The 25,167-nt window shown below is 39.5% G+C and overlaps 1 protein-coding gene across 1 annotated transcript in view; it reads right to left on the bottom strand.

Annotated features, from left to right (window-relative positions):
• Positions 1 to 25,167, bottom strand: part of b4galt2 (UDP-Gal:betaGlcNAc beta 1,4- galactosyltransferase, polypeptide 2) — a gene marked incomplete at its 3' end in the record, with an annotated part of 245,240 nt that overhangs the window by 183,211 nt on the left and 36,862 nt on the right. The window contains exon 2 of the mRNA XM_079818440.1: positions 15,201 to 15,633. Coding sequence (XP_079674566.1) covers positions 15,201 to 15,537 — 337 coding nt within the window. The 5' untranslated portion in view covers positions 15,538 to 15,633. The remainder of the gene's footprint in view (positions 1 to 15,200; positions 15,634 to 25,167) is intronic.

Genomic DNA, 25,167 nt, shown 5'->3' with positions numbered 1-25,167 from the left:
CACTTTTATGAACGATGGATGCACTTTTATGATGGATGGATGCACTTTTATGATGACAGATGCACTTTTATGATGGATAGATGCACTTTTATGATGGATAGATGCACTTTTATAATGGATAGATGCACTTTTATGATGGATAGATGCACTTTTATGAACGATGGATGCTCTTTTATGATGGATAGATGCACTTTTATGATGACAGATGCACTTTTATGATGGATAGATGCACTTTTATGATGACAGATGCACTTTTATGATGGATAGATGCATTTTTATGATGACAGATGCTCTTTTATGATGGATATATGCACTTTTATGATGGATAGATGCTCTTTTTTAATATAACTCTGATTGTGTTCGTCTGAAAGAAGAATGTCATATACACCTAGGATGACTTGAGGGTGAGTAAATCATGGGCTAATTTAAATGTTTGAATAAACTATCCCTTTAAGTGCAAACAAAACAAAACAAAAAGGTCTGGACTGTCAACACCCTTTCAAATGTCAATCAAAAAGCACCATCTTAATGCAATTCAAAATGAAAAGAAGTAGTTGGCGTATGAAACAGCACGATGGTGAGTAAATGGTGACAGAATGTTCATTTTGGACTGAACTATCCCTTTCCTTTTCTGATCTCTCTCATTGTTTGCACATCACCTCTCACAAAATCTGTGAGCTGAAGTGCTGGCCGTGCCCTTCCTAAAGCGCTATCTCTGAGATGAGTTTCCCCTCTTGCTTGATGTAAACCCAAGGGAGAGAAAGATGTCAGCAGGCCGGGGAGAATGTCTTTTCCTCCTCATGGAGTCAGTTGTCAGCTTCCTGTGGGTCGGCAGGCCGAGTTTCGGACAGAACGCCGCGGGCTACAGCATCCCAACACATCAGCTCTGAGACACTCACATGAGTTACTACTGAAGCTGAACAAGCTCAACTATTCGCTTTGGCAGGTGCACTTGTCGTATTTAAGACATTATTTTGATGAAGGTACAGTGGGATTGACGGCCAGAGGGCATTAGTCAAAATGATTTATTTTTTCTAATTTAATAAAAATAATGTGTTGATAAAGTTATCCAGTATTCCTGAGAATGATCCGAACAGCATCTTGAGCTTAAAGGGTTAGTTCACCCAAAAATGAAAATTCTGTCATTAATTACTCACCCTCATGTTATTCGAGACCCGTAAGACCTCCGTTCATCTTCAGAACACAAATGAAGATAATTTAGTTGAAAGCTGATGCTGAGAAAGGCTTCAGACAGGCCTCCATTGGCATTCAGTACATTTCCAAGACCCATAAAAGGCACTTAAAACGTCGTTACAAAGTCCATCTCACCACAGTGACTCTACAATAATTTTACGATGCGACGACAATAGTTTTTGTGCGCAAAAAAAAAAAAAATAACACCTTTATCCAGCTTGTTCTTGTCTTCCGTGTGTGCCTCCACGACGCATGCGCGAGAATATGACGTAGCGCCGGGGTTCGGGAATCCATGAAATGCACACTTTAGCCCAATTTTGAGCACTACACCGAGACCTAAAGCACGATCAATGTAGAATTCAACAGCTTAGACACGTGCGTCTTCCTCTGCTTGTAAACAAATCGCTTCTGGGTCATGTGTCCGAACGCCGGATCTGCGTCATATTCTCGCGCATGCGTCGTGGAGGCACACACGGAAGACAAGAACAAGTTGGATAAAGGTGTTATTTTGATTTTTTTTTGCGCACAAAAACTATTGTCGTCGCATCGTAAAATTATTGTAGAGTCACTGTGGTGAGATGGACTTTGTAACAACGTTTTAAGTGCCTTTTATTCGTCTTGGGAGTGTAAATGTACTGAATGCCAATGGAGGCCTATCTGAAGCCTTTCTCAGCCATCAGCTTTCAACAAAAATATCTTCATTTGTGTTCTCGAACGACATGAGGGTGAGTAATTAATGACAGAATTTTAATTTTTGGGTGAACTAACCCTTTAAACTATGTATTTTTTCCGCAGCTGACCTCTTCAGATTGATGACGTAGTGAATGAGCGTGGACTCATACCGATGGATATAATCATGTTTATGAACGAGTGTTTTTAACATGACTGTGTTATGAAGCAGGGCGCGATTACTAATAAGAGTCAGATATCAGCGCCACACGCGAGTCCCAGGGGATATAAAGACATGAGGACTTCATTCCACCGAACGACCCGCGAGTGCTGAGGTACTACTCATACAGGTCCGTTTATTTGACCAATCAAAACTGTGAGGAGAAGCAATGCTGTTAGTCTGCACCAGTGTTGGGGAAAGTTACTTTGAAAAGTAATGCATTACAATATTGCGTTACTCCCTTAAAAAGTAACTAAGTTGAGTTACTTAGTTACTTTTTAAGAAAAGTAATGCGTTACGTTACTTTTGCGTTACTTTTTCTCACCTGGGCTGGGCTTGTTTTAGTTTTTTTTATAACAAAAAAGTTATATTTTTGTGCAACGGTAAAGCCCTCTTCATCCCAAAATTTAAATAATAAGCCCCAGGCTGAGGTAAAAATGCAGATTCCCTCATGAACAGTAGAGGGCGCAGCTCTGGATAATGGTAGAATAGGATGCAGGAGAAAAAAGTTTTACCAATAAAAACAAAAAATCTAGTAATTTTCATCATCAAAGGTCAGCAGCAAGACATTGCTAAATTAAATATAAAGGTAGATTATACATACAAATAGTTGTTTTATTTAACATTTAATTATTGGAGGTTTGCATAGTACTCTGATTTTGCATTTGACTGATTTTATTCATTTTGAGGAGGACAGAATCTTTATTGTGCAAGTGAGATCAATAAATGCTCACATTTAGTCTAGAACTACAATAACCATCATGTTCACACACACACCTCTGCATTTATTTTTCTCAACATGGGGACAGGAGAGCTGTCAGTCAAATTAATGTGAAAAAGTAACTTGCGTTACTTTTTTGAAAAACATTTTTGTTGTAAATTTGTAAATGCGTTACTTTACTAGTTACTTGGAAAAATTTATATTATTACGTAACTCAAGTTACTTGTAATGCGCTTCCCCCAACACTGGTCTGCACTATCTGAACCGCATCTGAGTGTGTTGAGAGTTATAATGTTATGTGTGTGTTTGTTGGCTTTATGAGACTAGCAGTAGCTCCATCACCCTGAGGATTTCATTGTGTTGAGCGACACAACATTGATTCGTTTTATGTACATTTGCTCATCTGTCTAATAAAACACATCTGTAAAGTCGAAGTTTGTGAAGCTCTCACCATCTGGAAAACACCACGTCGGTCCTATTTTGATTTCTCATTTTGTTCCAAAGTCTGTTTGCCGTGGTCCATAATGTTTGAACCAAACTACACCAGCGTCCACGTCTGTTGCAATGGTTTCTACAGCAGTAAAAGCGGAAACTGAGGCTAACGTGGATATGACATCATGGACAGGCCACGCCCTCACACGTCCCGGTTCATTGGTTAAACAATTCTCACGATTTACAAATAGTTGGAAACATTTGGGATATTGTAAGTACTCAACTAAAGTGGCCAAGGGTTTTTGGATATTTTACTGCAAAAATCTAACATATTGCACCTTTAATTGCTACAAATTTGCTTGCATTTGTGGCTGAAAATTAAAGCAATAAGCCCCAGGAAGCCAGGCACGTTGTTAGGCACAATGTGGAGTGGAGCGCCTAAAACTAGAGCCCGACTGATTTATCGGTCTGCCGATTTTATCGGCCGATATGAGCCTGTCGCGGATATATCGGCATCGGCCTATATGTATATTACACTCTCAGAGAAAAAGGTACAAAGCTGTCACTGGGGCAGTACCCTAAGGTACAAAAGCTAAAAGGTACTAATCTGTACAAGCTTAAATGTACTAATATGTACCTTTAAGGTACTATTATGTATAATTTAGGGGTAAATATGGTACAAAGATGTACCTTTTCACTTTTGTCCCTTAGGGTACTGCCCCAGTGACAGCTTTGTACCTTTTTTTCTGAGAGTGTAGAGATGCACGATATTATCGGCACGACATCGGAATCGGCCGATAAACGCTTAAAATAAACGATATGCCGATATGCCTTGCCGATAACGTGTTGATATGAGCCTGCAATAACTCACGTGTGCAAGGACTGCTATAGCGATATGATCATGTCAGCCGTGTGGTCATTCTTGAAGTGAAAACAAGCAAATACATTGCATGGACGGTGATTTATATTGACAGTTTTTAAATGCTGCCTTGAATTTGTGAATCAACGCAGGATTGCCAGGTTTTCACAACAAAACTAGCCCAAAACAAAAGCTCCTCCAGGTCCTAGTGCCCGCCCACTAGAATAGTATATATAGCCTATTTATTGGGGTGCTGTTGTTATAGTAATAAAATGAAGAGTAGAATACACAAATAAATAGATGTTACTTCTTTTTCTGAATAAATAAAGCAGTAATGATGTCAAAGCACAAGCATGACATGGCATGTAAATTAAATACTTTTATATACAGTTTATTAATCTGTAATACAATTTTATGAAATGGATGATGAAAAATAATCCAAGGAGCACTTAAATATATATATTTTTTTAAGTTAAATACAGCATCAACTGATGCCATGCCACCCTCACTTCATCTGCACAAACATTAGATCAAAAATAAAATATTTAGGTTACAACTGCATCTGTCTGGGATGAAAAATTACTGACTTTATTATTGTTATTTTTAGCGCTTTTAATATACTCTTATTATAAAAATAACTGTATTAGCATTTATTTATCTTTAACAAGTATCCTTTTAGTAAGGAGACAAAAAAATGTTTTTTCTCAAAATGGTCATTTCAAAAACAAAGGGAAAATATAAACATATATCATTATCGATGCCAAAATGCGTTGAAAAATATCGGCATATCGGATATCGGTAAAAATCCAATATTGTGCATCCCTAATGTACATACATATTCCACCGATATGAATGTGCGCCCAAGCATGTCCACGCGTCTCACAGCGTTCGAATATTCACACACAATTATGTCAAAATGCGGTCTTGTCGAGTATCATCGTCAACATAGTCCGTTATGTCTTAAGTGAACGTAACATGAAATTTGCCAACACCACCAGAAATTAAGTTCCAAGGCCCACAGAATATCTTGTATGAATATCTGAACATGCAATATATCAAAAGAAAGAACAGAACCTCTGTTTTATTCTAGCTTCATGCATTATTTTTTATCAACACTTGAATGCGATTAAGTTTCATGAAAAAAAAGCAAAATTTTGAGAAAAACGATGAGAAAATTGCATTTTTAACAAAGACTAACTTACACACAGGTGGGATTCAGATTGGTGATCAAAACACAGATGGAGTAACAGATCGAGTCCATCAACACCTCAAAGCTTCTTATATGAGATCGCTCGGTTCAGTTTCTTCTTCGCCTGTGTTTTGATCAGGAGATTCTGCACTCGTTCAGGAGATGTGTAATAGTGCCCCCTACCCAAGTGTTTTCTCTTAAAAGACGAGATGAAAAAAAACAGGGGAAAAAAACTCTCACTGCTCTTGACTGAATAACTTTAAAAAAGGTTCATCTATATTTATACAGTGAAGACTATGAAGTGATATTTTACATTTGATTACTATTTCTGTACCTGAAAATCTAGTTTAGAGCTACATGATAAGAACCGTTTTTCATTTGTATGTTTGTTCTGTTGCATATTAACTCCAAAAAAAAAAGGTTCTATATGGCACCAAAAAAGGATCTTCGTCGTAATCATAGAGGAACCACTTTTGGTGCTATATAGCACTATATTTTAACATGTTCTGTATATGGTAGCGGTGCTATATAGCACCATAGTCAAAGAACCGGTGAAGAACCTCTGAAGAACCGCTGACCAAAATTGGTGCTATATAGCACTTAAAAAGGTTCCCCTATGTTTACGAGCCAAGAACCATTTTTGGTGCCTTATAGAACCTTTTTTTTTTTGTGTGTACTGTATTCTATACAGTCCCAGTCAAAACTTTGGACATCAATGGGAAAGTGTGTCCAAACTTTTGGCTGCACTGTACTATAATTTATAAATAAATAATATCGGCCGATATATCGCTATCTGTTTTTTTCCCTCCCTAATATCGGTATCGGCATCAGTCCCCAAAAACCCATATCGGTCGGGCTCTACCGAAAACCCCCTTAGGGTGCTTTCACATCTCAAGTTCAGTTCATTTGGTCCGAACCAAGGGCAAACAATTATACATTGAAGCATTTTTCAGCTTTTTTGGTTCCTTTTCACACCACCCTGATTGCTTTGGTCCGAACCAGTTGAAACTAACCAAAATGCAGTCACATGACAACATCCACATCACTCATTGGCCATGGCGTATTTCCTAAACTGCGACTGCACGGGCTGGTTTTGTCCCTGGCCATAATCTATTACATTGTTTGTATACACCACAATATGCAAACTATACATTTCTCTAATGAAGCGCGGATGCGGCTTGAAAACACTGCTCTAATGCACTGCAAACGCGCATCGCTCTTCACTTCATGCGAAGATATAAAAAAAATATATAATATAATTATTACCATTTGACAGTAGCGGAGGAACGCCACCGAATGTAACTAAGTAAAAGTACAGTTTTTTTCACAAGAAATGTACTTGAGTAAGAGTAAAAGTACCCATCTTTAAAGCTACACTGTGTGATATTTTCCCCCATCTAGCGGTTAAAAGGTATATGACCATCCAGTGAATTTTAGTTTCTCTTCCTCTCAATTCCGATTTCGTTTTAACTCCTACGGTGGCCGATTTAGTCCAAGATTAACATGGCTTCCAGTTCGACCTCGTCCACATTCGACACGGTGCCATCAAGTGTTAAAACGCGAAAGGTGAAGCTTGAATTCACGGATATGTCCCTCTTTGGCTAATGTACTTTCAAGATGGAGGGGCAACATGGCGACCCGCATTCAAACCCCTCACCCGTATGTATTTACAATGGCATATTATAAACTTACGAGAATACTTTATTACTTGAAAGCACATATATTTTTGAAAGAACTAAGGGTTTTTAGCTAAGAATAAATTAAAAAAGTTACACAGTGTAGCTTTAAATATACTCTAAAAGTACAAGTTACCCAAAAAATTTACTCAAGTAAATGTAACGAAGTAAATGTAATTCGTTACTACCCACCTCTGGGTTTAGTTACCCTTTAATTACTATTAATCAGTACTTAAATATATAATTACACCTTGAAATAAAGTGTAACCCAACATTCTGTTTGTGACATCGTGTTGTTGGCCATTTCTAATGCATTAATTGCTTGTGAGTAATTATAACAGGAAGGCCTCCTGCCGTTTATGTGGTGGCTGACAGTGTGACAGAGCTTCCCTCCAGGAAGACGGCACCAGTGAATCATCATCAGCCACAAGCCACACCTGCCAGCTGGGAAGCAATCTACCACAGACCCGGAGATTTCCCTCAGGCCTCTGCCGCAATAATATACATGTCCTACACGCACCTGGGACCGGCGCGGAAACGTCTCTCAAAACTAACATCAACAGGTCAGCTCTTGCAAACAGAATGATGGAAAGGGTGCGCCGAATGCAATCAATGTTCATTTGTGCAATCTCTTTGGGCTAATAACGGCTCAATGGCATCTCAATCAAGATGATTTTTCCAAATGTTTACAGTTTTCTAATCACCAAAGTGCGAGCGTTCAATGCAGACGCACTTGTCTTGGCTTGACAGCAAACATCAAATACGCATTACAGTGGGATACTGAAGACAAACTGGAATGCGGCTTTGAACTCAAGAGGCTGGGATGGTCTCATAAACAGCCTGTTCCACACTTTAACAGCTAACGCGTCTGGAAACACTGGATTGCTTTGAAAACGGTGGGTCCTTTGCACTTCCTGCAGCTACAAGACAAAGTTTCAGATGTACGGATGAGGCAAAATCATGAAGAGCCCCTAAAGACATCTATCAAATTCTCTCAGCATTTCGGGTCCTGAGTTTAGATTAGATTAGATTAGATTCAACTTTATTGTCATTACACAAGTACAAGTACAAGGCAACGAAATGCAGTTTAGGTCTAACCAGAAGTGCAATAGCAGCAAGTGCAGGATATATACAATGGTTGCGTAAGTGCAGGACATAAAAATGTTCTGAATATATATAAATATGTATAAGTAGAGAGATGGTTATTACTATAAGTAGAACTGAATTTACAGATGAATATATACAGTGAATAAATATACAGATGGCTATTACTATAAACAGAATTTACAGGTGAATATGTACTATGAATAAATATACAGATGGCTATTACTATAAACAGAATTTACAGGTGACTATGTACTATGAATAAATATACAGACGGTTATTACTTGAACAGAATTTTACAGTTAGAGGTATACAATAATATGTTAGGCTAATATGAGGAATATAGCAGTGGATTAAGTTAGTACAATAAATTATGGACAGAGCTATCCGAAAGAAAGTGTAAAAGTGCAGTGGAAAGTGGTTGCATATTCCAGTTAGAAGTACGGTGCAAAATGCAAATGTAAACATTGTTACTGTAAATACAGTCGGCAGTGCAGATGAGCATAATCCAGTTACGGTATGGTGGTGCAGAATGCATAAGTAAACAGTTGTTACTGTAATAAACAGTCAGTAGTGCAAATAACAAAGTGAAGGTGGATGTGAGGTAGGAGAGTTATCAGTTTATGAGGGAAGTGGATCAACGGGGGTTTGAGTTCAATAAAGAGACAGCTCTGGGGAAAAAACTGTTCTTAAGTCTGCTGGTCCTGGTCCGGTGGATCCTGAAACGCCTGCCGGAATTTCCTGAGTGTGAAATTAACAAGTTTCGAGATGGCCATCTTGAGTCTCTGTCATTACTCAAGAGGGTAGGCATAAAAAAAGTAGAAAGAGAAAGATCCCTGAGCAGGCTAGACAGCAAACAAGTCATATGACCCAGCTCAACTCCCTCCAGAGCCCTGCTTTAAACTCATTAGAAGGATATGGGTGGCAAAGGCCCTCCGCTTGCAGGCATATCAAATAACTGCTGCACATTCGTTATGAAGGTTTGGCCTATTAAGAGCTAGAAAATGCAGTGCAATGACATATTAATTAATTAGATATTTTCTTTTCTTTATGCAGATGGATTATACTACTCTGGAAGAAGTATTTTGCCTTATCCACAAGTTTCCTACGCCCCATGAAAAGCCTTGCGTCAAAAGTGGGAGTGTCTTCCGGTTCGAAGTAAACAAGCGGGACTTAATGCATTTTCATCGTAGTTCATGTGCATGTTTTCGTATAGGATAGAAAATGTATCCGACCCAAACAAGCGCGTACGTTTTTTTTATGCGCATTTATAGAATTAATGTGCATCTTGGCGTTTCCATTCAGCATTTTTTAATGCGCTTCAACAGTTGACAGTCATTCAAGCTATCCAGATTTGATAACGATGTTCAAAAGGGTAAAACAACAGTACCTTTACCCTCCACGGTTGGGAGGATGACGTAAAGAAGTTGCCTTGTGTCACGTACGGTAGCATTTTTAGCTATTTTCTCGATTCAGTAGCCTGTGATGGTAAGGCGATGAGCAATTTGAAAAGCTCAGAGGCGTATCAGTATCTGTCGGAAACAACCTAAAAGCGGACACTGAGCCGAGCCTGAGCCTACACGTATCCCATCACAATGACCTCAAGGCTAGATTATTGTAATGCTCTACTGGGTGGTTGCCCTGCTCGCCTAATAAACAAACTCCAACTGGTCCAAAACACAGCAGCTCGAGTTCTTACTAGAACCAGGAAGTGTGACCATATTAGCCCGGTTCTGTCAACACTGCACTGGCTGCCTATTAAACATTGCATACATTTTAAAATCTTGCTTATTACTTACAAAGCACTTAATGGTTTAGCTCCAGAACTTGAGCAAGCTTTTAACACATTATACTCCATCACGTCTACTGCAGTCTCAAAACTCTGGCCAGTTGATAATACAGAGAATATCCAAATCAACTGCAGGCGGTCGATCCTTTTCCTATTTGGCATCTAAACTCTGGAACAGTCTTCCTAGCATTGTTCGGGAAGCAGACACACTCTTGTCAGTTTAAATCTAGACTAAAAACAATATTAAATCTTTTCACTATGGCATACACATAAAACACTTTTTCAATGAAATGATTGTTAGGCTGCATTAACTAGGTCAGCCGGAACCAGGAACACTTCCCATAACACCTGATGTACTCGTGACATCATCAGAAGAATGGCATCTACGCTAATGATAGTCTCTCTGTTTTATCCTGAGGTTTACTGCAGTCAGTCGGATACAGTTCAGATGGTGGACCTGCGCCTTGAGAAGACCAACACATGACCCTGAAGTGTCTGCAGAGACCGTGTCAACTAGACTCCCCCTAAAATTGCCTCATCGACACGGCATCCTCAATAAACCCGTCTCCAGTGTGATGACTCCGATTGTTCGAATATTCCTATTTAATAACTGTTAAATCGATATGTCATCCTCAATAAACCCATCTCTGGCGTGATGACTCCGATTTAGTGTTAGGCCGATATATCGGGTTGATATTTGCGATTTTTACGTGTATCGGCATCGGCCGATACAAGGCCGCTGCGTTTGCCGATATTTTTTTCCCTACATTATTTACAGACAGGCGTCCACAGGGCAGCTCTCACCGTATTCAAACTCTCTCGCTCTCCCTCCCTCGCGCATATTAATCAAAATCAATTGAGAATCGACACTATGGTAAAAGGTGGAAAGACTGAAGTTTCACGTGGAGCATTGGGAGATTGGGAGAACAACCGCTGGTGTTGCTCAACAAGAGATTAAGTTAAATACACCTACACTCTAAAAAATACTGGGTTAAAAATAACCCAAGTTGGGTTGAAAATGGACTACCCAGCAATTGGGTTGTTTTAACCCAGTGATTTGGGTTGTTTTAACCCAGCAATTGGGTTGTTTTAACCCAGTGATTTGGGTTGTTTTAACCCAGCAATTGGGTTGTTTTAAGCAAACATTTAACCTGCTTTTGAAATGACCGATTTCAAAACACGGCCTCATGAAGCTTCGAAGCGTTATGAATCAGTGAGTCGATTCATGATTCGGATCGCGTGTCAAACCGCCAAACTGCTGAAATTTGGCGATTCAAACCACTGAATCGACTCACTGATTCATAACGCTTCGAAGCTTCATGAGGCCGTGTTTTGAAATCGTCATCACTATATAAGTCGTTATTTAGGGTTTTTTTGCGCACAAAAACTATTCTCGTCACTTCATAAAGTTATTTTAGAACCACTGTAGTGAGATGGACTTTGTAACGACGTCTTTAGTGCCTTTTAAGGGTCTTGAGAGTGTAATGGAGGCCTTTCAGAGCCATCAGATTTCAACTAAAATATCTTCATTTGTGTTCTGAAGATGAACGGAGGTCTGACGGGTGTCGAACGACATGAGGGTCAGTCATTAATGACAGAATTTTCATTTTTGGGTGAACTAACCCTTTAACCCTTGTGGCACCATCTGATAACATTTTTTTCTTTTTTAAATGATCATTTTGAAACCTTGCCAATGATCCGAAAAACACTTAGCCTCTTCACTAACTAGCACACAAAATACCATTGGTATACTATTTCCGCCGTCTCACCGGAAGTTGTACCCACGTTCTTTTTTACAGTAGCGCCCCCCGAAAAAGGTGGATAATGTCCAGAGATTTGACTTCCTATTGCACAATAATCACTTCACCTCTGTTTATTCTGCGGTGAACAGGAACAGACTGACGTAGTAAAGTATGAGATAGTAAATTGCTCCAGTCCTGTTAGTGTACAGCTCATTTTCTCTGAACACGTCACGCCCTGCGTAAGACTCCGGTAAAAAAGCGGTTCGGAGGATGAAATATAAGTGCGCTGAAGAGCATGCTGATGTTAAATCCATTTGAACTCCCCAGTCAGCTCGGAAAACAGAGCGAGACAACGGCTTTTACAGTAATTGGAGTCTGCAGAGAATCCATTATAGCTCTGAGATGGGGAACAGTGGCTGGGGTCCTGCCCACATGTCCCTTATAACACACCAGTCATCGTCTGCTTTCAACTATTCAGGCCACTAATTGAGAGTTTCGAGGCTTGAGCGCCTTCCATGCATTACTGTCTCTCGTATTATTCATCTTATTCTTTTCTCTCGCACAACTGAGTGTTTGATCGCTGTAGTTACGTAAGGGATTTTGTTATTACTTTTTAGTCAGGGGGCCAATTCTGAAAAGGGCTTCCGTTAAGACTTTTGCGGACATGTTTTGGTACAAGCTGTCACCCTATTTTTTTAGTTAGAAGACACCCATAGGGGAGATATTAGGGTGGTTGTCAAGCTGAATTTTTTTTTTTTTGACTTGTACAAGCAATTTCAGGCCAATTGGTTGGTTTCCTGCTCAACTCAACATGCCAACGATAAATGTTGAATATCTCCACAACCACAAGGACCATATACATAAAAATGGTATCAAATGAAAGCCAACACTCATGGGATGTCTGCTGAATTGTCAGAATGAACATTTATTGTACAGTGTAAGAGACAACAGAACTAGAACATGAAAAAAACAATCTCCGCCTAAAGAGAGCCAGTTTTCAAAGTGAATATCAGCTTGGAAACATAACATAGTATCCCAAAACCTCTATCAATCAGTACCCCTATCTATGGGAATGAGTCAAGCCAAGTTTAAAGCTTGTAGGGAGAGACAGTGCAATTCTGCACAAGTTATAATGCTTTAATGTCTAAGCGGAAATGTAGAACTGGAGATGGTGGTCTATGGTGCTATTTGACTTCATTAATGTACCAGGATGTAACACAAATTATATTTAATTGACATCTCACTATAGTTATTAATTCAATACTAACATAACTGCTCTCTCACTTCTTTGGGGTTAGGGGTTAGTAACTAGTTAGTAGTAATAACTATGTAATAGTCATATGGCAAAGGTATGTTTTTCTCCATCAAAGCAGTGGCACTCAGGTAGGCAGCCAACAGAAGGCACCCAGGGACCATGTCTATGTGCTCAGTCTGAGTCCGGGACAAGCATTCCATCCTTCATGTGCCAACCACAACTGGTTGGTGAGGGCAACTGTGGATGGGTCTCTAGTGACTGTTTCCAAACCTTTGTTTGATAGTGGGCCCTCATGAGGTGCAGATACAAGGCATCCTGAGTTGGTGGTAAAGTACATTTACATTTATTTACATTTATGCATTTAGAAATGCATTTAGCATTTAGCTTTATTTACAAAGTTACAAAATAGAGGCCTGATCTAGTTTCCTGTCAAGAGCTTCCTGTCACAGAAGACAAGGTGTCGGCCAACAATTATATCCACATCAGTGTATAGTTGCAGTTTTCCACCAAAACAAAAGTTCAAGGGTTTAACAGAAGACATTTTAAGAAATGTACAGTAAAATAAGTAATACAATTAAGTTATTTGTTACCCTGGACCACAAAACCAGTCTTAACGGTCAATATTTTAAAATTGAATAAATAAATAAGCTTTCCATTGATGTAAGTTTTTTTAGGATGGGACAATATTTAAAGGTCCTGTTTTTCATGATCTCATTTTTCAAACTTTAGTTAGTGTGTAATGTTGCTGTTAGAGCATAAATAATACCTGTACAATTATAAAGCTCAAAGTTCAATGCCAAGCGAGATATTTTTATTTAATCTGGAATCTGAGGGTGCAAAAAAATCTAAATATTGAGAAAATCGCCTTTAAAGTTGTCCAAATGAAGTCCTTAGCAATGCATATTACTACTAATAATACATTTTTTATATATTTACAGTAGGAAATTTACAAAATATCTTCATGGAACATGATTATTATCCTAATGATTTTTGGCATTAAAGAAAAATTTATAATTTTGACCCATACAATGTATAGTTGGCTATTGCCACAAATATACCCATGAGACGCACGACTGGTTTTGTGCTCCAGGGTCACATTTAAAGTATTTATTTCGAATTAATAAAGTTGTAATACAATGATAATATATTTGTCTTTGACTAATAATAATCATAATTATAAAAAACACTATAACTATTCATTATTATTTTATTCTTATTATTGTTATTATGTATATATTAATTAAAGGAACACGCCAACTTTTTGTGACTTTATCTTTTTCACTGTATCCCCCAGAGTTAGATAAGTCCATACATATCATTCTCATCTCTGTGCCATAACTCTGTCTGATGCACACACCGCTAGCCTAGCTTAGCACAAAGACTGGAGGTAAATGGCTCCAGCTAGCCTAGCTTAGCACAAAGACTGGAGGTAAATGGCTCCAGCTAGCCTCGCTTAGCACAAAGACTGGAGGTAAATGGCTCCAGCTAGCCTAGCTTAGCACAAAGACTGGAGGTAAATGGCTCGAGCTAGCCGACTGCTCAATAAGAGACAAAATAACGCCAACATTTTCCTATTTACATGTTGTGATGTGTAGAGTTACATCGTGTACTACGCTGTGTAATATTGCGCTGCTGCATTCATGGTACGCCACAAAGCTCTTGATTATTACGCAGGAATGAGAGTATAGTTCCTAGCCATATCGGCCTAGAAAATCACAACTTTTCATTTTCCGTCGGTCTTAGTACACGATGTAACTACACACATCACAACATGTAAATGGGAAAATGTTGGCGTTATTTTTTCACTTATTGAGCAGTAGGCTAGCTGGAGCCATTTACCTCCAGTCTTTGTGCTAAGCTAGGCTAGCTGGAGCCATTTACCTCCAGTCTTTGTGCTAAGCTAGGCTAGCTGGAGCCATTTACCTCCAGTCTTTGAGCTAAGCTAGGCTAGCGGTGTGTCAGACAGAGTTCTGGCACGGAGATGAGAATGGTGTGTATGGACTTATCTAACTTTGGGGGATACAGGGAATAAGATAAAGTCCCAAAAAGTCGGCGTATTCCTTTAATAATAATTAATCAGAGCTGAGAGCCTGGGGTATCTCAGAAAGCTTTTTTATTATTATATTTTGTCATGATTTCTTCACTTTCACACCGCATAAGTAGGTGTTCCAATTAAACCTTCATGCCTTTTTTGGTGAAAAACACAAGGCAAATTTTACTTATTCGTTTAATTGCAGTGGACTATGTCACAGCACTATGCTATGTCACAATTTTCATATCCTTTTGATTTAGTGTGCAGCCCTAGCGCTCATACTTTTACCTATAAGTATAAGTACCTATAAGAACTTACCCAGACCAGGAGGGATCTCCGGACATGGTGGTAATGGCTTAGGGGTTGGAGGAGTGCGGTTTGCCTCTGGCTTGGTGCTGGGCAGAAGATGGTCAGCTGTGGCCAGGTAGCTTGCAAAGGTAGTGTTGGGCCTTCCACTGGAGAAGTTATAGTAGTAGTGGTGGGGTCCTCGTGAGCTGTTCGCTCCACGGCCATTGTTAAAGCGGCTGAAGATGTCGAAACGCTGGCTGTAGACATCGAAGTAGAGGATCATCATGATGAGGAAGTGCACTAGGCAGAGCAACAGCACAGCCTTGCAGATCCGCTCCAGGGTCCGGCCCAACATCAGCCGGCTCATGGTCAAAGCCACACGGCACGCTCCGCTAAACGCATCCGGTCAACCTCACCTCTCCGCGCCGCTGAACCCTCCTGGACTGCAATTTGCAAAAAACACCTACAAAAAAAACAAAGAGAGGGGAGTTACATTACACTCATGTGCATTTATGATTTAACTGTTGGGTGAGAACAAACTTTGATGCCCAAACCGAAGCATAAATCTTCAAACTGAAGCATCATGTAGCTAAACTGTATTATTATATTTAGTTATACTACGGGGCTGTTGAATGCTTGAATCTAATTGGCTGATAAACGTTCTGAGGTGTGCAATTATTTTCTGGGAAACGCACAGCTCTCTTGACCGCATTACAGTTCCATATCACTTCACCAAATGATTTCAGTTATTTCAAATGTCTTTACAGCCTATAACAGCAAATAACCAAAACGCACAACGACACTGACCAATCAGATAAATATAGTAAACAATAAGCTAAAAAGGACAAATTTCCATGTTTTATTTCCACAAAATTACGTTTAACTATGTAAGAAACGCACATTACTCTCGTTCTCCCGCTCGCCCACTCAAACGCACACACACACACAGTGCGGACACACTCGCACAGAAACGTGATGTCAGCGCTGCTCTGACGAGTTTATCAGTAAAATAGTTTAGCAACTTAAAAGCAACATGACATTTCTCACTAGCGAGGTAACGTTAATAAAGACGCTGCTCTTACAGTTCTGAATTAGTTGACGCTGTTGAAAGAGACGCAGACTCTCTCTCTCTCTCTCTCTCTCTAATAACTCGCTGCATTAATAACTGCATTAGTCTTCTATCAGTGGCTCAAGCCTCCATTAACAGCTTTAAAATGACGTTTCGGAACTAGCAAAAGAGCCGTTGGATGAGTCGCGGAAGAAATAGTTCTACTCACAATAGCGATTTAAGTACAAAAACCGGACGAATCCCATTAAATATATCATCGGATCGATGTCTTGAGGTGTGGTAACCGTAGTATAAGCGGAATAATTGACTCCGCTTCGCGTCGTGACCGCATCACCGCCTCGGGTGTGCATTATTTTTCTAATAATTAAATGACCCATCGTCAATTATTCCTTACATAATCTCTTTTGCAGCAGACAATTACTACCAAACACTAATTATGCTAATACTATCAGAGTAGCTTTCCTATAGCTGTGCAAATGCTGCAGTAGTAGATGTGCTAATAATTTGTATGTACTTGAATGCTACATTACATACGCTTTATTGCCAAAAGTATTGGGACACCCCTCCATACCATTGAATTCAGGTGTTCAATCACTTCATGGCCACAGGTGTATAAATCAAGCTCTAGGCCTGCAGACGCTTCTACACACATTAGTGAGAGAATGGGCCGCTCTCAGGAGTGTGTGTGTGTGTGTGTTCGCTTCTACACACATTAGTGAGAGAATGGGCCGCTCTCAGAAGCTCAGAGAACTCAAGCGTGGGGCCGTGATCGGTGGACACCTGTGCAATAAGTCCATTCGGGACATTTCCTCACTACTAAATATTCCACGCTCAACTGTTAGTGGGATTATAACAAAGTGGAAGCGATTGGGAACAACAGCAACTCAGTCACGAGGTGAAATCACAAAGCGGGGTCAGCGCATGCTGAGGGTCACAGAAGTCGCCAACTTTCTGCAGATCAAGAGCTCCAGACCTCCAAACTTCATGTGTCCTTCAGATGAGCTCAAGAACAGTGTGTAGAGCTTCAGGGAATGGGTTTCCATGGCCGAGCGGCTCATCCAAGCCTTACATCACCAAGTGCAACGCAAAGCGTGGGATGCTCTTAATGCTTCACCAAGACATTTTGGACAATTTCATGCTCCCAACTTTGTGGGAACAGTTTGGGGACGGCCCCTTCCTGTCCCAGCATGCACCAGTGCACAAAGCGTCTCCATAAAGACATGGATGAGCGAGTTTGGTGTGGAGGAACTTGAGTCCTGACCTCAACCCGATAGAACAGCTTTGGGATGAATTAAAGCGGAGACTGAGAGCCAGGCCTTCTCGTCCAACATCAGTGTCTGACCTCACGAATGCACTTCTAGAAGAATCCCCATAAACACACTCCTAAACCTTGAGGAAAGCCTTCCCAGAAGAGCTGAAGCTGTTAGAGCTGCAAAGGGTGGGCCAACTCCATATTAAACCCTACGGATTAAGAATAGGATGTTCATGTGTATGTAAAGACAGGCATCCCAAAACTTTTGGCAATATAGTGTATATAATTTAAATCAGTAGTTCTCAACTGGTTTTGCTTTGTTTTTTGCTTCAAGTGGAAATCTGACATAAGCATCTGGTTCAAACATACACTACCGTTTAAAAGTTTGGGGTCAGTAAGATATTTTACATTTATTTTTTTAATTTAGCAATAAATTGATCAAAAGTGACTGTAAAGACAAAGTAAAGTAAAAGATGTATATTTCTGAGTGAAGACTGGAGAAATGGTAGCTACAAATTGTAATAACATTCACAATATTATTAAATGTACTGTATTTTTGATCAAATAAATGCATCATAAGAGACAAAAAAACAAGAATCTTTGAAAAAAAAATCTTGACAACCTAGAACTTTGGTACCTTGATATTAACATTGACCATTAATAGTAGGTTCATGGTTTTAATGTTAATGGCATGTAATGTTATGTTATGGTTTTGGAAATTGTAACCAGTCTATGTTGCCAAATGCTAGTTTGGTGACAGAAGTGTTTCTCTTAACTTTTAAAATCGATTGATTTCGCAATCTTAGCTATGCATGACTATATATAGGTAGTTGCATTTTAATAAATGTTTTATCCTTCTTGTCCACAGGTGGGAACAGACCCACAAATTGTGAAACACTGATTTTAATCATTAATTGTTAATTAAATGACCAAAAACAATCTAAAATCTTGCAAGTTCAGTTGCCTGACACTAAGGCTATGCCACATTTTAATGATAGAATATGATCGCTTTGTACATTATAAGCTATGTTTCCATCCACCTTTTAATGCACGTTTTGGGACTTCACATGGAAATATATTTGCAGAATAAATCCCTCTATGCGCAAAAACAAAATCGCGTGACTTTGCCTCAACAGTGGATAACTGGACTAACCAGTGAACCAATCACATCACAGCATCTCAAATGTTGGTTTGGTCGTTCTGAAATGCCTGAGCCAAAGTCTGTCATGTATCGTGTTTTGGTGAAAATAATTTATGATGTAGGGAGAATAAGCCACAGCGGCTTCCCCGATTGCAGCAATTTCCATTGTTATCACAGATACATTTACGGCAGTTTCCCAGGAAGTGGCGATTTTCTTCTCTTGAACACATGGCGTGGAAACGATGCTTTATTCGCAAAATGTTTTATGTGATATTCCAATTTTGCACATGAAATTCGCAACTTTAGATGAAAACATAACTATTGATCCATGCCTATTATGATTCATATGCAGTTCAGAACAGAATACTATTGACCATGCTACTGAATTATCATAAAATCCCTTACCCACAGCATTATTTTTCTGTATAATATTGATAAAGAAAGTCCAAAGTCACTTTCAAACCCCATTAACTCTAAATCTATTCAAGACGGTGTAATTTTGCAAAGCAACTGTGAAACTGCAGCTTTCTTCAGGTTTATTTGGGATAAACTAGAAAACACTTAATGGCTGTCCAAATCTTGCTGTGAGCAATTACAATGTTGAAGGGTTTTTCCAATCAACACTAAGAGTAAGAAGCCAGAGGCAATGGAGTTTACGCAGACTACAGACTACAGCCTGAAGTCGAGACCTGCGGCTAATTTCTTTCTCTCACTCTCTCCTGGCGTGATCGCTGGATGAAACTGGATGGGAAAGCCTCTTGATTTCACACATGGCCAGATGTTGAAAGCTCCCCCGCGGCAGTTCGGATGGATGGGCTCACATCAGCAGCTTGCGAGTGCTAACGCACAGGCTGGCCATGTAGGGGAGGAAGTATAAGATATACTGATCTCTCAACACATGCCGCGACTGGGCCCATAACTACACCTTTCCTGCACCCCCACCCGTGTATCATGTGTGACTCTGCAATAACCATCATCAGTATTAGGGAGAAAAAACACTGACACAATTCACACAGCACAGCCTGGTTTGAGCTCCTTTAGGGAATCGCTCAACACTCACCAACCCCCATAATGAATCACACGGCAGTCACAGACACAGAACCGAGCCAAAAATACAGTTGCCAAGAGGAGGGGTGGAAGGAGTCAACGGACAGGAGGAAGATAACAAAAGCACAGAGAGAAAGACTACACAGTCAAATTGCCATACTTCCTTGAATTCAATGAAGAACCTACTTCTTGACCGAATGAAGTGCGTTCTGCAAGTACTGTATGCAGGCGCTAGAGATTGCCTTTAAGTTATCCAAATGATGATTTACTTCAATTTAATATCATCCACTTTTATATTCAGGGGAAAAATTACTGTCTGGAAAAATTCATCTTTCTGTAAATGTCTACTCATGAGAAAACGCTTTCTTTTTTTCCCCCTCATAGTGAACATAAACTGTTAAAAAATATGGAGTGTCCGTGACGTCACCCGTAGGTTTCCGAAGAGCATTTTTGAAGCCTAAAAGCCGGCCGTCGCCATCTTGGCAGCGTCACGCCGGAAAACTGAAAATGGCCGGGACATGGGTGGAGCTGAGGTGCCAGGTTGCTGAAACCAGCCCATCTAGCTCGACCATAGTGGCAATCCACCTGTCACTCAAGTGGCCACGCCCTTGATTATACAGAACTTTAAGACTTAATATAATTTAAACAAATATAATTGTAACACTGGACAGATGGATAGATGCACTTTTATGCAGTATAGATGCACTTTTATGACGTATAGATGCACTTTTATGATGTATAGATGCACTTTTATGATGGATAGATGCACTTTTGTGATGGACAGATGCACTTTTATGATGTATAGATGCACTTTTATGACGTATAGATGCACTTCTATGATGTATAGATGCACTTTTATGATGTATAGATGCACTTTTATGATGGACAGATGCACTTTTATGACGTATAGATGCACTTTTATGATGGATGGATGGATGGATGGATGGATGGATGCCCTTTTATGATGTATAGATGCAATTTTATGATAGAAAGATGCACTTTTATGATGTATAGATGCACTTTTATGATGTATAGATGCACTTTTATGATGGATGGATGGATGCACTTTTATGATGTATAGATGCACTTTTATGATGGATGGATGGATGCACTTTTATGACGTATAGATGCACTTTTATGATGGATGGATGGATGCACTTTTATGACGTATAGATGCACTTTTATGATGGATGGATGGATGCACTTTTATGACGTATAGATGCACTTTTATGATGGATGGATGGATGCACTTTTATGACGTATAGATGCACTTTTATGATGGATGGATGGATGCACTTTTATGACGTATAGATGCACTTTTATGATGGATGGATGGATGGATGGATGCACTTTTATGATGGATAGATGCAATTTTATGACGTATAGATTCACTTTTATGATGGATGGATGGATGCACTTTTATGACGTATAGATGCACTTTTATGATGGATGGATGGATGGATGGATGGATGGATGGATGGATGGATGGATGCACTTTTATGATGATAGATGCACTTTAATGATGTATAGATGCACTTTTATGATGTATAGATGCACTTTTATGATGGATGGATGGATGGATGGATGGATGGATGGATGGATGCACTTTTATGATGTATAGATGCACTTTTATGATAGATAGATAGATAGATAGATGCACTTTTATGATGTATAGATGCACTTTTATGATGTATAGATGCACTTTTATGATGAATAGATGCACTTTTATGAAGTATAGATGTACTTTTATGATGGATGGATGCACTTTTATGATGTATAGATGCACTTTTATGATGGACAGATGCACTTTTATGATGGATAGATGCACTTTTATGACGTATAGATGCACTTTTATGATGGATGGATGGATGGATGGATGGATGGATGGATGGATGCACTTTTATGATGTATAGATGCACTTTTATGATAGATAGATAGATGCACTTTTATGATGTATAGATGCACTTTTATGATGTATAGATGCACTTTTATGATGAATAGATGTACTTTTATGATGGATAGATGCACTTTTATGATGGACAGATGCACTTTTATGATGGACAGATGCACTTTTATGATGGATAGATGCCCTTTTATGACGTATAGATGCACTTTTATGATGGATGGATGGATGGATGGATGGATGCACTTTTATGATGTATAGATGCACTTTTATGATAGATAGATGCACTTTTATGATGTATAGATGCACTTTTATGATGTATAGATGCACTTTTATGATGGATGGATGGATGCACTTTTATGATGGATAGATTAACTTTTATGACGGATAGATGCACTTTTATGATGGATAGATGCACTTTTATGGACTTCAAACAGAAACAATCATTCACTGCCATTATAAAGCTTGGAAGAGTCAGGACATTTTTTAATATAACTCTGATTGTGTTCGTCTTAAAGAAGAATGCCATACACATCTAGGATGACTTGAGGGTGAGTAAATCATGGGCTAAATTTCATTTTTGGATGAACTATCCCTTTAAAAGGAGACACCCAGCTCACAATTTTCAGCATTTTTGTCTTTTCATCTCCTTATGGAACAAAGAAATGTCCAGTGGTTGCACAGCCCCAGTAGATGCAGTATATCGTTCACCAACTACAACAAGAGACCTGAAATCAGACTCAGACTCGCTCACAGTTCCCTCTAATTATCGCATTTCCTCTGATCATTCAGGTTATCGGCCCAGGAAAGCCACCGGAGGCTGCAGATTCTGCATCTTTCTCTGGAGCTGTGGGTGGATGTTTCAGCACAGTAATGGTCCTTAATATAGGACATCAATATAACACTAACCCAATAAGACTGAGGTCACTCCAAGTTGCTATATTGACATCCGGTCTTCTCTCAAAATCACTTCTGCTGTCATCAGTTCCTTCTCAAACTTTACTCTCTTCTACCAGGGAAGCATACTTGCAAGTTTGTCTCAAAGAATATACTGTATATACTCAAGCCCCAAAACCAAAGCTACTGAAATATTCATCACAGCTCCATGGGCCTTGTAGAAAAAGAAGAGCCCCTTGGCAAAATCCTGAGCAAAAAGACTTCTTATCATCACACATTGACCATCATTCCTTTAACTTCACGTCTTCCCCATCAGAGAGTGCAAAGCACTTTATAGCCAAATTTCAAATGTCATTTTGGGGGGGAAAGCGATACAGAATGTTATTAAAATGAATTAGTAAGATAATATCAAGCCGCTACTCTTTTCAAATGCCATCTAATCAATTCTTCAATAAATTGAACACTTCCAGATGCTCTAGAATAAACTCCACAGGATTGTGCTCATCAATTTAGTAAATCCTCTTAACTGTAATATTACTCTCAAAGAGGAACTTGCTATGCTCTGGGTCTCAAAGCAGGGTTTATGAAGGTCAATTTAAGACCTTTTTAAGACTAATTAAAGACAATAAAGTGAAGGGAACGTAACACGTCAACATGTTCTCTGAATGAAAATGTCTAAGCACACAATGAGTTTATATTAGTGACACTTAAAGGGTTACTTCAGCGATTAGCATTAAGCTTTGTATCAGTAGAAACCCGGTAGTATATTCGAATGATTGTGCTTCCCCCTCATATCCCCCTGAGACGAGAAAATTATGTATTTTATGTCTGGAAAAAAGCCTCCGATGACACAAATATCGTCATTTTGCGTCATCGGAGGCTTTTTTGTCCAGAGGCTAGAGACTACAGCCAGAAGTAGAGCTAGTTCTGCATGTTTTCAACCCGCCCATAGTGGAGGATCTCACTCACAGAATGTAAAATTCGGGCATTGATAACGGAGCGGTCAGAGCAAGCGAGTGTTCTCAATGAATTCCTATGAAAGTTAAGCTTCCATAGGCATGACCTGAAAATGCGCTGACTGGACACGTTAGGGTGGCCATACGTCCGGACAATCCGGATTTTAAGCCCCCTGTCCGGCGCAGCCTCAAACTTTTTGGAGTTGCGCTGAAAAGTTGCTAAAAACCCCGCTCTAGAATCTTTATTGGGACGCAGCAGCATAGCATCCAGGGCTTGACATTAAAGGGTTAGTTCACCCAAAAATGAAAATTCTGTCATTAGTTACTTACCCTCATGTCATTGGACACCCGTCAGACCTCCGTTCATCTTCAGAACACAAATGAAGATATTTTAGTTGAAATCTGATGGCTCTGAAAGGCCTCCATTGACTCAATGCACTTTACACTCTCAAGACCCTTAAAAGACACTAAAGACGTCGTTACAAAGTCCATCTCACTACAGTGGTTCTACAATAACTTTATGAAGCAACGCAAATAGTTTTTGTGCGCAAAAATACCCTAAATAACGACTTATATAGTGATGACGATTTCAAAACACGGCCTCATGAAGCTTTGAAGAGTTATGAATCAGTGAGTCGAATCATGATTCAGATCGCGTGTCAAACCGCCAAACTGCTGAAATTTGGCGATTCAAACGGTTGATTCGACTCACTGATTCATTACGCTTCGAAGCTTCATGATGCCGTGTTTTGAAATCGTCATCACTATGTAAGTCGTTATTTAGGGTTTTTTTGCACACAAAAACTATTCTCGTCGCTTCATAAAGTTATTGTAGAACCACTGTAGTGAGATGGACTTTGTAACAACGTCTTTAGTGCCTTTTAAGGGTCTTGAGAGTGAACCGTGCATTGAGCCAATGGAGGCCTTTCAGAGCCATCAGATTTCAACTAAAATATCTTCATTTGTGTTCTGAAGATGAACGGAGGTCTGACGGGTGTCGAACGACATGAGGGTAAGTAATTAATGACAGAATTTTCATTTTTGGGTGAACTAACCCTTTAACACCCGCCAGCCCGCCAAATGCGGGTAGATTTCAGCTATGGCGGGTAAGGCAGCCACTCCCACTAGCCACTTTGGCGGGTTGAATATAATTTCAGCCTACAGCCAAATGAAATGCCAAGACCGTCGTATCACAAATAACTTGCAGTTAGTGAAGGCGGGATAGGCGGAATCTCGCTGAATGACACACAACAGAAGCGCTCTCTCTGTCGCACGCGCGATCAGTTCTCCTTGCGCCTGAATAGTCAAATACACGCGCACACAGATGTCAAAATGTCCATCGTGTGGAGTATCTCGCATGAACACAGTCGTTATGGCTTAAGTGTACGTAAACAGGTGGGTAATAACTGGATATGTGTCCCAATTAAATACCTGTCTGTCATTAATGTTAATCAAACAACTACAGATGTTAAATAAATGTATACATATTAAATAAACCTACACTCTAAAAAATGCTGGGTTTAAAATAACCCAAGTTGGGTTGAAAATGGACTAACCCAACAATTGGGTTGTTTTAACCCAGTGATTGGGTTAAATGTTTGCTTAAAACAACCCATTCACTGGGTTAGTCCATATTCAACGCAACTTGTGTTATTTTTATCCCTGCATTTTTTAGAGTGTACTGTATCTGAAATTTTTTTTTTTTTTGTAATTTGCTTATTTGTTCTTTTAT

The sequence above is a fragment of the Gobio gobio genome, assembly GCF_949357685.1.
Source record: "Gobio gobio genome assembly, chromosome: 6".
Lineage (NCBI taxonomy): Eukaryota > Metazoa > Chordata > Actinopteri > Cypriniformes > Gobionidae > Gobio > Gobio gobio.
The sequence above is the reverse complement of the archived record's forward strand: the minus strand, read 5'-3'. Positions and strand labels throughout refer to the sequence as shown.